This window comes from Salminus brasiliensis, chromosome 1 (assembly GCF_030463535.1).
Source record: "Salminus brasiliensis chromosome 1, fSalBra1.hap2, whole genome shotgun sequence".
Classification (NCBI taxonomy): Eukaryota; Metazoa; Chordata; class Actinopteri; order Characiformes; family Bryconidae; genus Salminus; species Salminus brasiliensis.
Genome location: NC_132878.1, coordinates 77,382,038 through 77,404,046, shown reverse-complemented (window position 1 = coordinate 77,404,046; position 22,009 = coordinate 77,382,038). Strand labels below are relative to the sequence as shown.

Sequence of the window (22,009 nt, the reverse complement as noted above, 5' to 3'; positions counted from 1 at the left end):
CTCTGAGAGAATACTGCCATCGAATGTGCAGATGAGTGCATTATTTTAGTGAATGGTGCTCCTGTAGTTCTTGTCTTGCTGAAAGTAGTGGATACATGTACTCCATGAACATGTAAATAACTCCCCCAGCGACATGTATGGAAATATGGCAAAATATGAGTGAATGGTTATTATTGTTACTGTGTTTTTTCTGTAGTCACACTAATAGTTATAACTTGTGTGCACAGTAAAAAAAATCGCAATACTATGATAAACATGTAATATTGTAGAATATAGTTTTACAGTGTTGTACGGTAGGTGTGTCTTACTGTAGATGGCTCAGCTGGTAACTGCCCAGTTTCTCTGCCTGCTCACTCAGCTGCTCTTCTGTGGTCCCCTGACTGGATGGTAACAACACTGCCCCCTCCTTCTGTCCTGCTGCAGAGTCAAAGAAAGAGAGGAGGGGGGGTTGGACAAAAAAATAATTGCGAGAGTGAGGGAAAAAAAAAGAAGCTGGTTGTCCTGCTCAATGTATGTATTTTTAAGATATCTGTTCTTTGAAATCTAACCAGAATATATTTACATATATGTATACATTTATATACCCCGTCACATTTCTGTATACACATAAATCATAGAAGTAAACAAATGCATTTTAGAAAAAATTGTTTCATATGAATATAAACTGCTAAATAGAAAACAACTATAAACTTGAAAATATGTTTCTTTAAGTAAATATATGCAATAAATGACTGTCTGTATCCTTCTCTGACACACACACACACACATACAAACACTATAGACAGATAACATTTGAAAAACACTCCATTGTGTCTCAAATGCAAGTGAAGTTCCAACAGAAATCCTAATAAATGATGTCAGTTTTAGGCTTCTGTTGTACAATCCAGCTCAGCACCATCGGTGACAAAGACATGCACTGTGTCACTGTAGAAAATAAATAAAGTATTTTCCTTGAGCAATGCTGCTGTTCCGCAATAAAACCTACATTTAAATGTTGGATTTGTCCATGCGTGTGCACTTCAGAGAATGAATCTTTTGTTGTGTTTACTATAAAGGGAAGGAATTATTCCAGTCTCCAACAATAGATGGCACTCTTTACTTTGAGCCCAAACACAAACATTGCAGAAATACAGCCAGTCTTGAGCTCTCTCTGGTAAACCTGACAGAGAGGGGGGGAGAAAGCCTTGTTCTGGTCTTACTACAGTTAATGTATTGAGTGTGCATGCAAAACACCTACTTAAAGCCACAGTGTGAGCTGGCATTGTGACTTTAGATCTGGACTGAAGTGAGGAGAGGAACACATTTTGTCAAACAGGAGAACTAAAATACGGACCCCTCTGAGAGAATACTGCCATTGAATGTGCAGATGAGTGTGTTATTTTAGTGAACGCTGCTCCTGTAGTTGGAGCCTCGCTGAAAGTAATGGATACACAGAGCGAGAAAGCTTGAAGGGCTTTCATGCTGGACCAGCCTGTTTTAAATGGCGTGTGATATGTGTCTGGTGGGAGGCTTGAAGGGGGCTAAAAGAGTGAATGCTAAAATCCACGGCCAAACATGATTAATTTATGGCGTTGCAGGGCCCAAACTGTTTGAGCCGCAGGAAATTGAAGAGCCAACTGAAATCACTAAATATTTAACAATGTACACACACACAAAGCTCGAATACAGCCCACCTCAGCTAGATTACAGAACCTCAAGGTAAAATGTTTTATAAATCTAAATAATCAATAAGGGAAGGTAGAGAGGAAAGTGCTTAAAAATTCAGCTCTAGATAAAAATAAATGAATACACATAAAAAAGTGTAAAAAAAATAAATAAATAAAAGGAAGCCCAAATAAATATATAAAAAATAAAGACAACATCCAAGGTACCGATTTAATATCGCCCCTTAACACTGCCCATCCTAAGAGGGTGAGCGGTGGAGAGCAATTAATTGTTGATAGGGCCCGTGCTACTGCTCCACGCAACAGAGCACGCAGGTAGAGGTTAGAGTGCTGGAAGTAATAGAATAATGTCTTTTCACTGCAGTCCAAGCCTGAAATCTAAAAGCCAGGGGCTTTCACAGCGAGGGGAGGGAGCATGTTTAATTCTGACGGGCTTTAGTGGAGAATAAAGCCAGCGTATGAGTATGTATGCTGCCGTCCGTTCCCATGTTTTAATACTCAACATCTGTGGGCTTTTTCGGGTGGGTGCTGGGCTTTCTAGAGGAGCAGCTCCTATAGGTGTCATCTTTGGGTCTTCCCAGGCTGTTCTGGCCATCTTTGTGGGGTTTAAATTCAAGCATGCCGCACGTCCAGACCTACGCAAGCAAATGGGGGTTAAAAAACTGCATCAAATGAAGTTTACCTTTGCCTTGGGTTCGAGTTGGAGTTGATTCGGAGCCAGAGGCGCTCACAGCTGCTGCCTTATTTACAATCCCTTTGGCAGACTTACAACTGCCCCAGGCTATAACACAGTGTACCTAATGTTCAAACTGGCAGGTAATCTTATGTCAAACATACGCCTTTGATATAAAGTGATCAATAGATTCTTGTAAAGAAGTAATTTCTCTGATGTTTCAACCCAAGATTTTCTTTTATTGCGATACATATATAATTCATATTTTTTGTTCATCGCTTTTTTAACAAAAAAAAAAAAAGAAGAAGAAGAGGTGTGTGAGGGTGGGGGTTGAAGAAGGCCATTGTAGGATAGGGGAGCAATAAAGAGAGCACAGAAATTGTGTGTTTAGATGTTTCCGGAGTACAACAATTTTTCGATCAATACTCCATGTAACACAATTATCTGCAGTAATCTAGTTGTATTGGAAAAGAGTTTGCTCCGGCCCACTCCCTGGGTTTCAGGCTCGAGAAAGCTCGCTGATAATTCCATCATCTTTAAAATTTATACCTCTGAGTGAAGCGGATAGAATATCACTACTTGCGCACAAACGGCATCATTTAGGAGCAACAGAAAATGGAAATTTATGGCCTACGGTAAAAGATGGCGTCATGACGAGAAACCATTTCTTAATCGGGAAAACTATTTTTAAATTTAGGATGCATGACGATTTAGAATCATTCCAGTAACAGATGATTATTTCTTTAAATATTACAGACATTCGATTTTACTAATATTAAAAAAAACATATTTACTTAGCTCCAGAACAGTAGAATGTTTAGCTGACGCTGGAATACTGCACGGAAATCTAAAATATACCTCTACTGGCTTTGTTATATTTCTTTACAATGTTAGAATGTATCAGCATCGGCAAATATGTACAAAGTAACCTAAAAGATACTACAAAATAATTCTATAAAAGTTTTTCATAAAAATATGTTTTAAAAAAAAAAAAAAGTTAGTTATTTGTAACAATTTAGTTATTAGTTAGTTATTTGTAACAATTATTTGTAAAGTTATTTGTTTGTAACTTTCTAGTAAAGTTATACTATTATTATTTAACCATTTATTCATTGTTTAAATTTCAGATATTGGCAGAAAATTCTAGTGGTGCAGCCCATTTTAAATTATAACTTTTTACGCTCTGAGGACAGAATCCTTACATTTTAAGTTGACTGTCAGTGTCCACAGTGCAGAGATTGGGCTCTGCATTTGTGTCCTGATTCTATTCTATAGCATGCATCACCCTCTCTGCTCCGAGGAGCTAGCCTTCATCGCTCACACGCAGTAAAGCTACAATTTTTCACCTTTCCCTGCATTAGCAGCATTTGCATTTAAACGTTTTTTACTGTAGGAAGGATGCAGCTAAGGATTCTTCAATTAGAAAGAGATGTATCATTTCCAGAAGGCTCTCGCCATGGCAACCCCCGCACCGCTGATGCGCACAACAGCCTCGTAAATCATGTCACTGCCAGCCAATCAGCGGCCGGCTTTTCTGCAGGGATAGGCACGGGCTACTGCATTAAGTTATATTCCAGCACATAATGCATTATTCCTCGTCTTATTCTAGCGGAGAGCCAGGCTTAATGGTACAAAATAAACACCTCCAGGAGCTGCAGCACGGGCCGCCGAGGCCAAGCTACATATGTAGACTAACAATGAGGAGCTAGAGAAAAACGGGGGGTCAGAAATACTGTAAATCATAATATTAGAGTCAGTTCGATGCTGAATTTGCAAGAAAACTTGCAATGCTAGATGTGTTTACCAAAACACAAGTCTTACCAAAAAAAATGAATCACAAAAAAGCAAACATAGCAAGATGAGCTTTATTTATAAAACCATCTGCAGAACCGAACAGGAATGTCCTTCATTGATTAGCTGTAGAACAATGGTGTCATGGAAGGGGAAGTAGGGGGGAACAACACCAAACATGGCAAGGGGCTCCATTCGCTTAAGCACTCCATTCATCCATGCCAAGGGCTCGTGGCATTCTTCTAGAGTGGCTGAAGGGCAAGTCAGTCTCTTAACCCCCTGTTGTTGAAGTCTGTGAGGGTTCCTTGTCAGTCCGCTCTCTTTTTTTTTTTTGCTTGATTCAGTCCGGCTGCCTTCATATAGTTCAATCACCCACTTGAACCTTTATGGTTCTTGGCACATCTTCCCTTTTTCTTCCTCGTTTTTTCCCCTCGTTTCAGAGAAGGGGAAAAAGATTTTTCAAATGCAATCCATCACTTATGGCTGGTCAACACCAATTCCAATCAAACCGCACCAATATCTTTACATTTTACATTTTAAATGCCCCTGGAAATCAATATGCCGCGCGCTGTCGAGCAGCCTTTAAAGTTCCGGGCGGAGGCGGAAAAAGAGGGGGGGGGGGTGGATCTGTGGGAATCTCATCAACTGAAACTGTTGCCTTGACACCCAGGAATGAAGACGCGGGTGAGCAGATAAAACAGTGGATAGATGTTGGGCACGGGTGAGACGGCACCGTCCCTAGCAACCTGAGGAGGCGAATCGAATATAGATTTAAGGGTTAGTCAGTGACGCTGACACTGTTTATGGCATGAAAGTTGCCCATGTTGCTCTGTAGTAAAGCCTGACTGATATACTGGGTGGCCAATAACATTGGGTGATAATGCCGACCAGTGATTTTATCTGTGTAACAAAAAATACTTTTGAAAACTACCAACACATTTTAGACACGTGTGCTAATATGAGCCCCACTGCTGAATACGTGTCAACAACACAGACTGAACTGGTGAATCTGAACAATTAACATCATAGTAAGTAAAAATAAGAGCAATATGGCTTGACTGATCTCTCAGCTGGCTGATAATACTGGCTGATACTGATGATCCCAGTGAGGCTCATAGCTCATATCTGCAAAAATATCATGCAAAAATATCTAGGACTAAAATCTGAAGAATGAAGTTAAGCGACTGGTGTTGGAAAGACAGAGCTGAAATGAAACGTTTTTCATGTGCTGGACCTAAGCTAGCCCACACAGCGCAGCTGCAATTATTATACGGAAATACTGCAGTAAACAGCACATGACTACCATTACACCATCCAAACCTAATTTTAAGAACTTTTCAAGTAAAGTAAAAAATAGATCCTGCATTAAAACATGATTTTCATGATTTTATTACATATTTTTTTTAAAGACATGAGCAGGTTAAGTAATTAGTTATCTCAGCTACCTAAGAGTCTCACAACACATGCACTATCCATGAGCTAGTGAATTAGCAACAAGCATACAAATATGCTTTTTCCTCCTGTATTCGATTTTAAGGTAAAGAGAAAGCTGCATTTTTTGAGAAGTGTGGTCTGGGCATGCTTTTATTACCTCAAATTATAAGCAATACTAATGGGATGCTTAATTTCTGTACTTCATTTGCTCACATTAAGAATCTTGTCTCAAGTTATACAATGAAATATGCTGCCTTTTGAGAAATCACATGTTACATGGGTTAAAGCAAGTGTCGGGATGTTTAGCAAAGTTTCTAAGTCACAAAGTTTTGATTATTTAATGAATCGAACTGAACAGCTGATGGTTTAATCAATCATAGAAATATTTTAGGAGCAGCCCTACAAGCTAACGGTGTCAGCTGATGCTAGCACCAACAAGTGGTTTAACAAACTGCAGAATGTAAAATGGTTTGATTAGTTGAATAATCAGATTATATTTGATACATGTCCAGAAGAAATAGTGCCTTTCAGCTCTAAAATCTTACAGTGCCTTACTGTAACCTCAGTAAATCTCAGCAGCAGTGTGAGCTGAGGCAAGCATCGAGATGTTTAGCAAACTGCAGGATGCATAATGGTTTGATTCATCAGATTAGTCGGATTATATCTGATTGATTCATTATTTATCTTTCACAAAAATAACAGTTCATATCAGCTCTGAAATCTAACAGTAACTGACAAATCTCAGCAGCTGTGTAAGCAGAGGCAAGTTAATGCTGAAGCTATAATGGGTTATTTAGTTGATTAATCAGATAACACTTGATAGATGAACTGTTGAGAGAAATAAAAGTTTCTTTACTAATTTAGAAAAGTCTCAGCACCAGTGTGAGGTGAAGTAAGCAAGGGTGTCGGACGAACTGCAAACAGCATAATGGTTTGATTAGTCAATTAGCTGAATAACAGTCAACAGATTAATCGATAATAGAAACAATCTGTGCAGCTCGAAAATCTAACATCTCTAAAAAATCAATGGTGTGAGTTGAAGCAAGCATCGGGGTGTTTAGCAGGAACGGAAAGCTGGAGGGTAATGAGGAGGTTAGGGTGCCAGGTGAGGCGGAGGAGCCGCCAGACAGCCGAGGCCTGCATGCTTCAGAATCAGATCATAACCAGCACGCTGCGGACAAAGGGGGGATAGATAGCTCCTGGTAATTAAAGCGCTCGGGCTGGAGGGCCGTTTGCCGGGGAGGTGGGGAGCGTGTGTATATGTGTGTGCAAGTGAGTGTGAGCCTGTATGTCGGAGGGTGATCTCTCCCTGTCGCCACTAAGGATGCCCACGTTAATTCTTAATGAGACATTCCAGGGTGCGTAACAACACGGCCTGCGCCAAACAACAAAGGCCTCCCAGACTGCAAATGAGGAGTTCTCAACAGACAGCCCAGCCAGCCAGCGCCGCACCGCATCATTACCCCTCATACACACACACACACACACACACACAAACCGCCATCACACAGCCATCATTAAGGTGGGATGCAGTTCCTGTGCGTGTGTATTGAACATGTACAGCCAAGCGGGGGCATGTCAGCTTCAGCTAAGCCACACACACAAGCAATAGCTCTGATACAGGCCGGAAACTGAGCGGTAGGCCAAAAGATGGGGGGGGGGGGGGGGTGCACATCCTAAAGCTGACATGTTCTTAAATAACCAGCACTGTCACTGCAACCATGCTAACCATAGACATATCCTCACTAAAGACTATGCATACATGAACCAGAAAGTTCTACTCAGTTCTACCCAGCTCTGTGCAGAAGGCTGCATCCGTAGGCCCTTACACAGCCAAGCTTGAATTAAGCAGTGTGAGCATCATAAGGATGCAGCTGTGTCAAGTGTTCACCTCTCAACAGGGCTCAACAGGAGTGTTCCACACTTAGATGCATCCACAGGACTGGCACAATAAACCCTTATACTGTGGTATATACACTACATGTCCAAATGTTTGTGGGCATTCTAACGAATGCATTCAGCTACTTTAGGTTGCACTCATTGCTGACACAGATGTGCAAATGCCTACACACAGCTTGTCTAGTCCCTATGGAGAAGTGTTGCCAATGGACTAGGACTAAGCATGAACGTATTGGCACCATGCCTAATGCCAGGCCTGGGTTAAAGGGCTATGAACCCCTCAGCATTGTGCTGTGGAGCCATGGAACTGTGTTTTCTGGAATGATGGTGCTTCGCCCAACACTTTTGGGATGAGTTGAGGAGTTGGGGAAGAGGGGGGTGGCTATCAACTAATATCCTGACCTCACTAACACTCTTCTCGCTGATCGCAATCACATCCTCACAGCAATACTCCAAAATCCAATGGAATTCTTCCATACCTCTAAAGTTCAGTCTTACAAGCCAGAGCATGTATTGCTTCTCACCATCCAAGTCAACCCAAATGCATTCAATAATGTTGAAGTCTGGAAGCTGGAGTGGTCAGTCAAATGTCTTGTTTGTGTTTGTTTGTGTTTCTCAGCAAGATCAACTCCACTTTTTTCCAGACCCATAGTGTTGAATTGTTTTCTCACAGTAAAAGGAAGGTCAGAAAAAGGACGGTCCAGTGGAGCTTTACGTTTTCCTGTCTCTCAAAGATAAAAGGAAGTGCTTGTGACAGTTCTGGTGGTCTATCAGGTATTGCACAGTGGTTAGCAGTCTCAATAGAAACACACTGCTAATCTCACACCACAAAGAATGAACATGCTTATGAGACTTTGTTTATTATTTTAAAAAAAAGAAAGAAACAAAGAAAACTATAGCATGAAATATTTATCCAGAAGCTCATTTATGCAGGTCTGATCTTAAGGCAGTAAGAACTGCACACTATTACCAACAGGGAGCAAGCCAGCCTGCGCCTGAATGAGCATATGTGTGTGTGTTTATGTGTTTTGCATGTGGTGTGCCATGGCCGGCAGCTCTCTTGTGGCTTGACTTCACACCAGGAGGCCATGGCGGCAGACGCAACAGCGTTACTTTATTAGCGGGCTGCTAATGAGGCATGGCTATCAGCCACATAAAGAGCCTGGGGTAGTGATCACACACCCCAGTGTCTTAATGCCAAGATAACTCACTCACTCACCCACCCATAAGCTGGCCAAAAAACACCCCCTAACACACACACACACACACACACACACTCTCTCTCTCTCTCTTAAACAACTACAGTACTGAGATTTTCAACATTTTCTACATGGTTAACATGTTATGAATTTAAAAGAAAAAGCTTTACAATCCAATCTCTGCTGATTGATTCAGCTTCATTTGTAGTATAAGATTGATTACCATAGAGAACGACGCTTCTGTACGAGCTTTGTTCAATTTGTAGATGTGCCTGGCCCCTAGCCTCCATTAGAAGTGTGTTATATTATGTGTGTTCTATTTTAAGTGTGTTTGTAAAAGAACAGAAAAGCCATTGACTCCAAACGCACTTACAAAAGAAGTCAGTGGGCAGGTGCTGAAACTCAATCCAATTGACTTCTATTATAAGTGTGTTTTGAGCCAATGGGCCTCCTGTTCCTTTGTAAGTGCAGGGAAAAGTGTTGAAATTATTGTCCATGATGATCGACCGTACGCTACAGATGAAGCAGACAGAGGTTAGGTTGAACATGTTCGAGTGTTCAGTGAAATATCATTCATCCTCTATATAAAATATGTTTGTGGAGTGCAGCCACATGTATGCTCTGTGGAACAGCATTAAACAAGGGAATACACATAAATATAGACATATCAAAGTAGCAGTATTCCACAACCTTTATAATTGTGGTGAGTGGGAGAATGGGGGTCTACTTAATCAAATGAGCAATATTTTACTACATAAGCACAAATACACAGCACACCCAATGCTCTGCAATGCTACAGTTTCTGTGGAGAGCTGTGAGTGCCAAACATCACGGACATTTTGGTGTACTTGTAATGTGAACCCTCCTACTGTAAAGCTAATGGCTGCAAATCATCCCCAGTCCTACACAAACACATCTAAAAGCTCCATTTGAGGTCCTGTAGAGCATTTAGAGGGAACCATTGTGAAATGGATATCTGAAATTAATACATATGGCACCTTCTTCATTGTGGGTCCAAAGATTGTGAGTGCAATGGCATACACTTTATGTCCAAATGTTTGTGGACACCCCTTCTAACGAATGCATTCAGCTACATTTAAGTTGCACTCACAGCTGACACAGATGTGCAAATGCACACACACACATACACCTACAGAATCTAGTAGAAAGCCTTCCATGGACAGTAGAGACTCCAACAAAAGCAGGATAAACTCATTTGGTTTTGGGGAAAAAAAAAACAATCAATGAGCCAGTGTCCCAATACTTATTCTTACCTGCGTCTGTGTATAGGGAAAGAAGTTGCTGAAGTTGTTCTTTGAACAGCTTTATGTGGTTTCTCGTAGCTTGGTTCTCCTCCTCCTTCTGTTTCTCGTCTTTCAGCATCTTCTGCACCTCCTCACGCAACTCCTGCACTTCTTCACTTGTGCTGCGCAGTGCCAGCTGCATGTTCTGCAGCTCAGTCTTCACTAGTGCCATCTCATCCTCGCTCTGCTGCAGGGCCTGATGGACACAAGGACATAACTGAGAAATTGTCAAATTTATGCAAAATAGTATAAACGATAGGTTTAGATGGTTCGTCGCCAGCCTTGCTCTTGGAGAGAATCATCATTGAGTCTGTTTGGTGTTTGGTTTTATTGTTTTATTATTATACAGTTTAGATTTCCAACACAAACAAACAAACAAACAAGCCAGTTTTGTGTCCTGACACCTTACCTGACCTATGAAGGTGGCTTGTGGTATCTAGGACATTAGCATCTGCTGCGAATCTCACACGACCCAGTGCATCCCACAGGTACATGCCACAAACATACCCAGCCATTCAAGTGATGTGAAAAAAGACAGGACTGATCAGACCAGGCGACCTTCTGGCACTGCACCAAGGTCCAGTTCAGATGCTTGTGTGCCCATTGTAGGCACTTTTGACAGTGGACAGGGGTTAGCATGGGCACTTTGACTGGTTCCCAGCTACACAGCAGGGGTGCTATTCCTCCCTAAACCATCATTCAAAATTGCGACTTGTGCCACAAAAGCCTTTCTGGCAGTTCTTTTCAGATGGGATAGCCTTCACTGCCCTTATGGTGTTTTGGAGATGCTCAGGCACAATTGTCAGGTCATAACAATTTGCCTCCTTGCCTTCACACCTGACCATTTCAACTGTATCTGATACATAACCTATGAGAAACAACTGCTTAGTTAATGTCTACCATTCAACCCACACCTTTACATGCACCATCTCTACAAGATAATCAATGTTATTTGTTTTATCTATAAGTGGTCTTAATGTTTTGGCTCAGAAGTGTATATATATCATATGTTGAGGCACATAGTTTCAAGGAACTCAGCAGGGTTGCATTTCAATTTTTTCTTTCTTGGAGCTGGTGACTAGCCGTTTGGACTGTCTAACGTTGTCAAGCATGCTGCAGTGATTGGCTATAGTGTTTACAACTAGTGCCATTTAATGAGAACTACAAGTGCTGCTACTATGTTTAGCAAGGGCATACTAAACAGGCCCTACAGTCTGTGCCCACCACTATCAATCTGGGATTTGCATTTGTGTCCATTATTATTTAATTACCCTAATTACGCTCATGTATGTAACCATCCGGCCCATTACAGAAACATGCCGACACCTGAACGCACTTAGCATGTATAATGCATGTTAATTTAAGCGTCTTAATGTGACCCCGTTATTCAAAACGCTGGGTGCGTGCCAACGGCCACTGGCGTGACCTGACAACAAAAAAAATACATGCCACTAGGGGCATGTTCTCATGCTGGAACACATGTCTGGCGCTTACAGCTACGCTGTCTGAATGAGAGGCTATTATTTCACGTCAGGTGCCCATGAATGGCTGGCGCTCGACACTGGGCACAGCTCCACACCTCCATTCTGTGTCAGTCTGCCAATCACCCGTGCTGCTCATTTGAATATTTTGTGTCCTTTTATTCTGTAATTGGAGTCAATTGCATTGACTCGGCACGTTTTTGCTGGAAATTAATCCCGGCCCTAATTTGTTTCTGTCAGGCAATCAAAGCCTGAGTGAATAATGGCAAATGTTATCACGGATCCTGCCGTCTTCAAATGCCCCGTCTATATATTTAACTAAAGCCTTTAATTATTTGTGCAGTGCAGCACAAGTCAAGCAAGCTTTAAACAGTGGCCATGAGTGCTAGTTAACAGTGCTAACAGAGTAAAATGCTCGAGTGCAGCGGCATCTCTGAGCGTCTGATATGAATGTTGAGCAAAACAGGGTGAGCATGACTGACTGATAGCAGACGAGCACTGAAAACTCTTCCCCATTCATTTCTTGTATCTTCAGGACTGAAACTAAACATGCACACTCTTCTTGTCTTATTAATTAATGCTTCACACCATAATGTGATCCGCTAAGACGTCTGATGCGTTAATCAGACTTTAGAGACCACTCTTTTATCCAGACAATTGCTTCTGCGGATATCTTGACACTAACTCTGCAGTGTAAAGGCTGTGGTTTAGCCTTAGCTAGCTTCCTCTGCGAGTTAAGTTCATACATAAAGATGGATTTGTTATTTAACACAGTTAAAAATAACTATGCTATGTCAACATTTGCTATAAAAAGCTGATCAAAATTAATTTCTTTATTTATTTTTAATCACATAACAAAGCTATGTCAACATTTAACCTGCATTAGGTTTGTACCACTCTCTTCCTGATGTTCCTTCCGAGAACTAAATTAAAAATGAACATATAGTTCTGCACAGGGAAATCGACAATTGGCAAAGGCAAGTGTAAACGTGACTGGAAGTGTAAACAGGGCAATAAAGGCAACATTCATGAAACTAGTCTAGTATTAGAAGTCTAAGATTACTAACCAATAGCTAAACATCTTCCATACACTTGCACTGACTTGCACTTAGATCCACTTGGAGCAGCATTCCACATTTACATGAGGGCTACGCAATTCCTTTATTGAAAATGTAAAAGCTTTAAAATGTTGTTACAATGAATCTGCTACCGAGAAACTGAGGAGAGCTAAAATTGGACAGTGAAAGACAAAAAGCATGACATACCTGCTGACAGAGACCAAACTGTTTATGCAGGACTTCAAATTCTTCATTGGAATGACTGTGAGCACCCTGATATGATGTGAAGTCTGTCTGCAGCCGAAGACATTTCCCATCATAATCAGATATCTGTTACAATAACGTGAACAATACATGATGAAAATGATTAATAATTAATATACACTACTGTTCAAAGGTTTGCAATCTATGTTTTCAATAATACAGAACCAGTTTAATTGCAAACAAGCACATAAAATGAGTGAGGAATGGAATATTCTAAAATCAGAGAACTGTAAATCAAGACTTCATTTTTATTAAATATAAAGTCTTTTAAATATTAAAAAAAATAAAATAAGCTAATTCCTAATATTTTAAACCACATTTCCATTTGGTCTTTTTATTCCAATCACTGTAAAAAAAAAAATTAATAACAAAAACAGGTAATATGTCATATGATTCCAAACATTTGACAAGTCGTGTCCAGATGTGTTCAGATGTTTATATATACTCATCTTAGGCATGAATCTCAATGATTTCAGCTTTCAATGATTTCTTTGAACTGTTCAGGTCACAAATATAAAAAACACTACGTAGACTATTAATTCAGAGGTGGGAGTTAATCTAAATCTAAAAGTCCACAACGCTACAGAATCCAAGATCATCTGTTTTAACAACTGCACATAGGTGCAAGTTACGGGAAGGTGTAGCCACTTTAGCAAGGTCTGTAAGAAGACCAAAACTGTTACCCTCAGCAAAAAGGAAATTGGGTCAGACATTCGGTCAGGAAGAACCCAATGCCTACCATGAACTAGAATCTGCTGGAACATCAGTGTCACTGTCTAAAGATCAAACAAGTTTAACATCATCATGAACTGAGAGGCTGGCATCCAAGAAATAAGCACTCGCTCCTAAAGTTTGGAGCTGACCACAGGGACAAAGAATAGGCCTTCTGGAGGAAAACTGAATGGTTGAAGATACGAATATTCAGCTGTGTACCCACAATAACCTAAGATACTTTTGTTTGGAGGAGCAAAGGTGAGGCATTCAACCTCAAGAACGCTGTTCTGGTACATTGTACAATGTGGATAGAATAATGAAGAAGAAAAACTACCTCAGAGTTCCTCAGAATAACCTCAAACCATTAGCTAGTATAACAACGTATGCACAACTGCATGTTCCGACTGGACAAAGACCATAAAAATACATCAAAGGTGGCTGTGAAATGAGTAAAGCAGGCTAACATTAAACTTTTGGAATGGCCTGATCTCAAATATAAGGAAAATATAAGAGTTGTACCCAAAACTAAGAAATGTTAAACTAACAATTTTGCTTCACCCAATGTACCACATGTGATGCGAATGACAAAGTCTCCTTTATCCTTTATCCTTTTATCCTTTACCAATTCTGCCAAGAAGACATTAGCATCTGCTAATATCCAACCAGACTTCTGTCAAATATCCAACCAGACTTCTGAAGGCTACCAAAAGCGCCTGGTCAAGGTATGACTTGCTAAGAGACATTTTACCAAATTTTAGTTGTGCTGTATGTATATTTTGGTCCTGTATAAAAAAAAATCTAACTAATTAAAACTAGCATTTTTTTTTTCTGTTAATGATGCCTGCTGTACCCTCATTCCGCCCCAGACATTCATGTCCATGATGAGTATTTGTTAAACATGTTTCCATATACATTTGATTATAATGTTGATAATACAACACCAGGCAAACATTCATTTACAATTAGACGCTAAAGTAATTGTAATAATAAAATTGTAAAGTAATAAGTGTGAATAATAAGGGAGTCAGGAATGTGAAACAATGTTTTAGTCTTTATATATTTATTAAGTGAAGCAACCAGAGAGAAAAAAAACAGACTCCCTGGAAAGGCAAACGAAAGGAGACATCTGTGGGCTGAGACCCACTCAGGCATTGAGTCACTCTGATGCATATCCCTCAACAGCAGCAAGAGAATCAAACTCATTACTGAATGTAATAAAGAATAAAATACTGTCATTCTTCAAATCGGTAACTCTTTTATAACACACAGCTAAAATTTTATTTGATTAAAATTACATTCCGCCAGTCTGACCTTGTAGGCGGCAGTTAAGTTCATACAAATTAAATTTATCTGCAATAAAAAATGATTCATTTATTGCCAGACATGGTAAATATCTTCAAAAGAACGCAAAACAAAAGTGACATCGGTGGTGCTTTATTCATTCCTTTTCCCTTTTTTCTGCCTTTTGTAACCTCAGGATGCCTTGTGCACTGGCTAACTGGTATTAATGAATCCTGATACAGACACTGAATTGCATAGCCATCAAATGAGTAATGCTTGGGGATATTTCGGTTATGTACTAAATAGCCTATAAACGATTAGACTAGGCTTTTTTTCTCTCCTTAAAGATTTGAAAATCATCTGCCATACCAAACTAAACAAAAAGGAATGTTTTTTAAGAAAAATTCCTCATTGCTTGAAACAACTCAAAAGAAGACAACAAATAAAAAGCAGCAATCAGTGCATCAACTGGAGTAGACTTGGAGCACACAGAGTAAAGCACTGAGCTCATGGGAATGCTTTCAGGTGTTTGAGAGACTGACCTGCTTTTGCTGACCATCCACTTTCACTCTTAATCTCTCCATCTCCTTCTCACACCAGAGGCCTCTCTCTTCTCGGGTCCTCAGGCTGTCCAGGGCGGCCTGAAGCTCCTCCGTTAGCTGCTCTACTGCCTTCTCCCAGTGCTCCATTTGGCTCACTTTCATCTTATAGCGACACTGTAGACTGGACATTTCATCTCTCAAACTGCTGACCTCTGCTCGGGCCTCCTCTACCTGACCACCAATCACAAGCACAAGACAGTGATATATCATTACTGTTGTAACAAAGCCTCATGCCTCTGAAATGGTGACCTTTAGATTTGATTCCAAATCGGGATAATTCCAATTTTACATTTCCATTTATGAAACACTCACATAATATAATATGTAATAAGTAGTTTGCATTTTTTTCAAATGGCAGAAATGATGTAAATAAAGACATGAATAATAAAACAGGGAAAATGGAGTTGAGAGCTTTTGTTAGATCAATATAACCTTGAACCTTGAAAAAGCATACACTGTAGCCTACAAATCAACACGCAAGAGTGCATCCTTTCAAAGCACTCCTTTGCACAGTATACAACAGCATCAAGAATGATGTTCAGTGATGTAATATGGGACACCAAGAGTGGTCCACTATAAGTCTATTACTACCACAAGGAATGACCTGCTTCACAGAGAGCTGTGCATCCTCCTCCATTCTCTGGCTCTGGGCTTGCAGTTGTTGTACTTTCGCCATGGCTGCAGTGTACTTCTGTTTGAAGATGTCAGCTGCTGACTGGTGGCTCTGGACTGAAGTTCTGATCTCGCTCAGCTCTGTCTGAACTTCCTCCAGCTGCTGCTTCACCAGTGTCATCTCACCATCACGCTTCTTCAGTATCTCCTCATACTCCTTTATCTAAACAAACCGGCAGAGACAATAATTATTCAAACTGACTAGTGTCATGGAAATTGTGCTGTACTTCAAGGTTCACTTATAACGTGTGCAGTTTTATGATCCAAATATTATTTTTTTTATGATAATTTTTACATGACCATCTTCTTAACTGAAATGCAAATGACAACAAACGAAACATTTTTGCAGCATGAACGGGCAAAGCTTAACTGTGGTAGGCTAAATTGGCGGAGATATATAAATTAGATGGTTCTTGTGTCATTAGAGAAAACAAATATTCACATTTACCCTAAAAACTGTGTTTTTACACATTTGTTTTCCTTTTTTCGTATGTGTTTGTTGATGACAGAGTTTTGTTTACGTTTTCAAAGTTAGATTTGATATAATTCTGTCTTGGTGGCTGAAATACAGCTCAATTTTGAAGCATGCAAATCATTCACAGTGAGAGCTACCCAGGCCAAAGTACAGTCTGCACAGGACTGGGTTAGTTTAACACAGTGAATTACAATGAGAGTTGTTACTAACCATATTTATTTTCATAAATACACAGACTAGCCATGACATATTAATACTGCCTAATACTAAGTAGGTCCCGCTTGTCCCGCCACAACAGATCTGACCATTCGAGACCAGCCTCTATGGATCGTAACAGTGAGCCTTAGCTGCCAATGACTCTGCCGGCGGTTAATTGGCTGTCCTTTCTTGGAGCACTTTTGGTAGGTACTGACCACTGCATACCAGAAAAAAAACACAGGACCTGTCTGATGTTTTGGAGATGCTCTGACCCAGTCGTCTACACATAACAACTTGGCTCAAATTCTTGTCAATTTTCCCTGCTTTTAACACATCACCGTCAAGAACGGACTCACATGTTGTCTAATATTTCCACCCCCTGAGAGATATCACTGCAGATGAAGATAATAATTGTTTTTCACTTCACCAGTGGTGCTAATGTTATGGCTGATTGGAGGTTATGTTAATTTTGTTTGGAAAACTCATAGTATATGAGTATTTAATTTTATTGTGTTTTGTATCATTTAATAAAAATCTAGCGAGCAATGTGTGAATAAAGTATTTAGCATTAGATTAAAAAAATATTTAGATGATTTAATTGTATTTAATTTAATATAATAATTGAAGAAACCCTTTTGAACTCAGCAGTTCATGAACTCAGCAGTTCATTGCCAGCTTTATTCCAGACTCAAGACCTGGATACCGGAGTACAAAGCCAAAGACAGACCAGCCTCTCCTTAACTGATGACAATGGTCAAATCCCATTGCACACCCACAGCCCTTCACACCTTAAATACAGCACAGCTTGACCTACGACCCTTCAAGAGGTATGGAAGACTGGTCTAGATGTTTGTCTTCAATACCTCTTAAAAGAACTTGCTGACTGAAGACCTATATCTTCGGAGAGCTGTTAAATGAACACAAATTTGGCAGTATATGTTATGTTATATCTCAGCATTGTATATTGTTTGTATCTAACTGTCAGCTACTGTGCATATGTGTATCTAGGACAACAGCACTGACTGTGTCTCAGCTCAAGAGTCTTATTTACTCTAGCTGGAGATATTTTCTGAGTGGACAACAAACTACTTTTGTAAGTCGCTCTGGATAAGAGCGTTTGCTGAACGCCTTACATGTAAACATAAATAACTCTGCAGAGAATGGGCTCCTCGGCTACACAGCATCTTTGCGGAATAGAATAGAACTGAAGAGAAGAATGGTTTCTCAGCCTCTGAAACGTCATTTCTTTTCACAGTGCGCTACAGAAGATGTCAAAAGTTTACAACTGCAGAAACTGACATATGGGTGACTTCATGCATCTGCAACAAAATTGGGTTTTTGTATTAATTAAACCGTTCATTCAAGACCTTTCAGCAGTGGGAGATTTTGACATGTAGCATCTCGAGCTGCTCATCTGAAAGCAAATGAACACTGAAAAGCCAGAGTACACAAATGAACACAATTAAAGCATATTTGAGTCAAACACAATCATCGTGATCAAACATTAAACGATCTTATTTGGCTTCTAATTTCATTTCGACAATTTTACATTCCAGCCAGCTTCAGTGAAAGCCCTGTTTTCATGACCCTCACGAGCTGATGTCATTAAAGCATTATCAGTGAAATGTTTTCATGGCTTTAAAGAGTTTTTTTTTTCTTTCCCTTTCCCTCTGATAAATGACTTCGAAAGTGCATAATGACTTTGATATGCTCCTCTTGTGACTGTAATAAAGAACCTGTGATTAAAATGGCATTTGCCATTGGCTTATTAACAGAGAGGGGCAACTGGATGACCTTGGGGCTGCTATGTCAAATTTGCAGGCCTTTTTTATCTTCTTGCTGTTTGTGCCCATCACATGGTGCTGCTCTGCACAGCATAATGAGGGTCTCTCTGCGTGCCAGGGTGCGTCCCACCCTGACCAGCAGTGATCTGCGGGCAGGAAGAGTCTGCCATCTCTGGAAATGAATTAAGCACCTCCCCTCCGCCAGAATCATCTATTAAACCCAAGGCGTTTACCCAAAGTGCCCTAAATACAGCTTCAAGGTTGTGTCCTGAGCAAACAGCAGCACTCTCGTTCTCAAAACAAAGTAGGTTAAAAGGCTCCAGCTGTGTGCAGCCTGGGTGAAACTATTAAGCATAAAGTTATAGTGAACCTGAAAAGTGTCAGAAAGTCGCCCTGCAATTCTAACACCTGCAGTGTGCTTACAGGTAAGCAGTGAGAGGGAAACAAATGATTCTCATAATGCTCAACAAACTGATAATGTAATAATTAGTACATAAATATAATAATTATAATTAGTACAATAATTAGTAATAATTAGTACTTTATTTGGACGCCTACCTACACAAGCCATGCATTGACATTGAGTAGTGTACATAAAAAGCAATAATTCAGTATTCATGAACTGTTTATGTCAGCATTTGCCTGATACATTGCATGGTATTGACATAAGAACCCCTAAACCAGATGTTGGAAACATACAGCCTACAGGCCAGAAGCAGTCCAATAAAGGTTTTGATTTAGCCCACCTAATAAATGCAAGTTCTCAACTCTTAACTGGGTTCAGCCACTAACTAAAAGAAATCCACTTTCCTTTAACACTCACCTATACACACAAACAGGAAGAGAGTCAAAGTTCACTGCAGAACCAATCAGAATCTCTATTTAAGCTAGGGGACAGGACAAAAGGCAGCCAAGTCAAAGACAGAACCAATCAGAATATCCATTTCTGGGAAGGGCGGGACTTCTCCCGGGATGTTGTTCAGAGATGTTAGCTAGCACAGTTAGAGCACTGTCAAGTCAAGTCAAGTCAAATTTATTTGTATATCGCTTTTTACAACTGTTGTCGTCACAAAGCAGCTTTACATAATTAGTACTTAATAAAGGACAGAGACAGAGAAGAAAGAAGAAATAACATGAAGGGTTCACTGTGTGAACAAGGAACACAGATGCTGTTCATGATAAGGTTTATTGGGATCGGTATAGTGTAGTGTATTTATAGACTGAGCTGGTATGCAGCGCTGAATGTCAGTGTTAGTCAGTCAGTCAGGGGTCCAGTTGTCTTTCATCGGTCAGAGAAAGTTGCCAGTCAGTCAGAAGCTGACACACTGTCTACTTTTCCAATGACTTATGGTCTAAGCTCCTTCAGCACTGGACTGTATATAACATGACCCATCAACTTGAACGCGTTACTCAAGCCACCTCTGCCTTAAACTCAGTTCCATTATTAACACTGTTATGACGTATCATTTCCAAGTAAGAGGTATTAAGAGTAATGGCCTAGAACATATTTTAGATCTTTTTTTTTTTTTTTTTTAGAGGTAAACTGAAAAAGTACTATCCACAACTTGTATTGGCATGCATATGAAATTTATCACTTTAATTCGAGAACATTCAAATCTTGAAATTGAAACTGAAAATATGGTGTTCTGAGCTGTGCCTCTGCATTTTAAGCTCCACTGCTTGAGAATGATGCTTCAACGAGTGTTACAAATGGATCACTCACTTTACTACAGGACCATAGTGTCGAAACAATGTCATTTACACATGGAAAGGTGAGAAAACATTAACTTATGTTAAAAAGTTTAGCATAAGCTTTTTATAAACCGTCATGTGTTATTAAATTCATATGCATGTATGTCATGTAGATAGTCCTCAAATTGATACTTCTGTACTGAACCACTTACACTTGATTTCCATTCAGTAGGGACAGGTTCGGGACTGATTTCAAGTCTGTTTCACTAACAATAAGGGTTTTCTTTGTGCTATACAAGCCTGCATTCACAACATCCGAATGTGTACAGTAACTGTGTACAGCATACCTTCTCTTGGCTGAGCTGCAGTGCACGTTGGGACTGGTTGAGGTTGTCTCTGAGCTTGGGGAGAATTTGTGTGTGCTGGACATTTTGCTCCTGGACCTGCTGGAGCTGCTTCTGAAGCAGTAGGTTCCTCTGATTCCAGCGCTCTGTATCCGCAGCGAAACATTGCCCAGAGGTGGCCAATTCTCCCTTCATCCGCTCCATCTGCTTAGCCTGATGCTTCAGCTGCAAGTCAAAAATGAAGGTCGTTATGGATTCACCGCTACCTTCCTGGTCTTTTTGAACATTTGACTGCAATGGTACACACAATTTCCACTATTCATCAGTGATGTCCAGTGGGTACAGCAACAGTGGCTTCATGTTCCAACCAATTATGATATGCATCATATACTGTATAGAATATATACAGTCAATAGTTTAGTTTTTTAATAGGTATTGTGGGTTGTTGCAGTAGAGGCTTAAGGGGGGGGGAGTAGATATCTAGTTTGCTGCTGGTTGATTTCTCTCCAGGTCTCTAGTGAGCTCTGTTTAGAGTAGTCTGAAGGTCATGAAGGTATCACTTCAGAAGCTGTTTAAAAGTTGTATCTGAATGAGAGGGTGCAGTATGGGATTCTATTAGAGCAAAATACAGCGTGAGAGTTGCTGGACTTCAGCTTGCAAGTCTATAAATGCTTCAAAGAGTCAATCTAACAAATGTTATTACTTCATGCTAACATGTTATTAACACATTAACTTTGACAGCCCGAAAAAGAAGCACTGAAACATTTGATTTGTAAAAGACTCTCAAACACAAGTCACTGCCAAAATACTACATCATTTATGACATAATTTGAGTTTAAAATACTCTATGTAAATCTACAATTTCTACACTATTATTGAGCAAAATAAAGTTATTATATGAACACTAGTATTAATAACTTTAAAATCCTTAAATGTTGAAAGCCTAACTGTAAAGTTGTAGTGTATAGCTGAGTTGCACTTGCACTTTGTATAACGTGTTAAGTGTGTGTTCATCAGATGCCTGCATGTGCGTGTTTGGAAGTTGCTGTCAACCTGTTGCTGGGCGAGTTGCAGTTGACTCTGTAGCAGCTGCCTGTCCCGCTCTTTCTGGTCCAGCTGGGTGTCTCCTTGGCGACACGTCTCGCTCAGCTCCTGTAAGCGGTCCTGCTGCCTCCTTACCCTCTCATTAAGCCTGCTGACCTCAGCCTCCTGCAGAACCAGCTACTCTCACACACACATTGCCGCAATACACCAAAGTTCAACATCATCTGTATTCATAGCCTGGCTAAATATTGAAAATTATTCCGCTGCTTCCAAACACACACTCATACATTTTTCATGAGTCGGTAAACAGATGGGTGGCAATGGCTGCAGGAGGGTCAGGGAGGACACACACACCATCTTCTCTAAACAGCCCCTAAGACCCACTCAGCACTTCATATGAACACCTAAAAGCAGTCCAAACAGTCCAGACGTGCAC

General features: G+C 40.2%; 1 protein-coding gene across 1 annotated transcript in view; it reads right to left on the bottom strand.

The window, feature by feature from the left end:
• LOC140564368 (uncharacterized) overlaps positions 1–22,009 on the bottom strand; it is a 179,097-nt gene that overhangs the window by 63,293 nt on the left and 93,795 nt on the right. Inside the window, exons 16-23 of the mRNA XM_072689769.1 lie at positions 21,583–21,750; positions 20,533–20,754; positions 15,969–16,199; positions 15,305–15,535; positions 12,711–12,833; positions 9,935–10,160; positions 9,811–9,819; positions 309–417 (exon numbers count right to left, since the gene is read on the bottom strand). Of these exons, the coding sequence (XP_072545870.1) occupies positions 309–417; positions 9,811–9,819; positions 9,935–10,160; positions 12,711–12,833; positions 15,305–15,535; positions 15,969–16,199; positions 20,533–20,754; positions 21,583–21,750 (1,319 nt within the window). The remainder of the gene's footprint in view (positions 1–308; positions 418–9,810; positions 9,820–9,934; positions 10,161–12,710; positions 12,834–15,304; positions 15,536–15,968; positions 16,200–20,532; positions 20,755–21,582; positions 21,751–22,009) is intronic.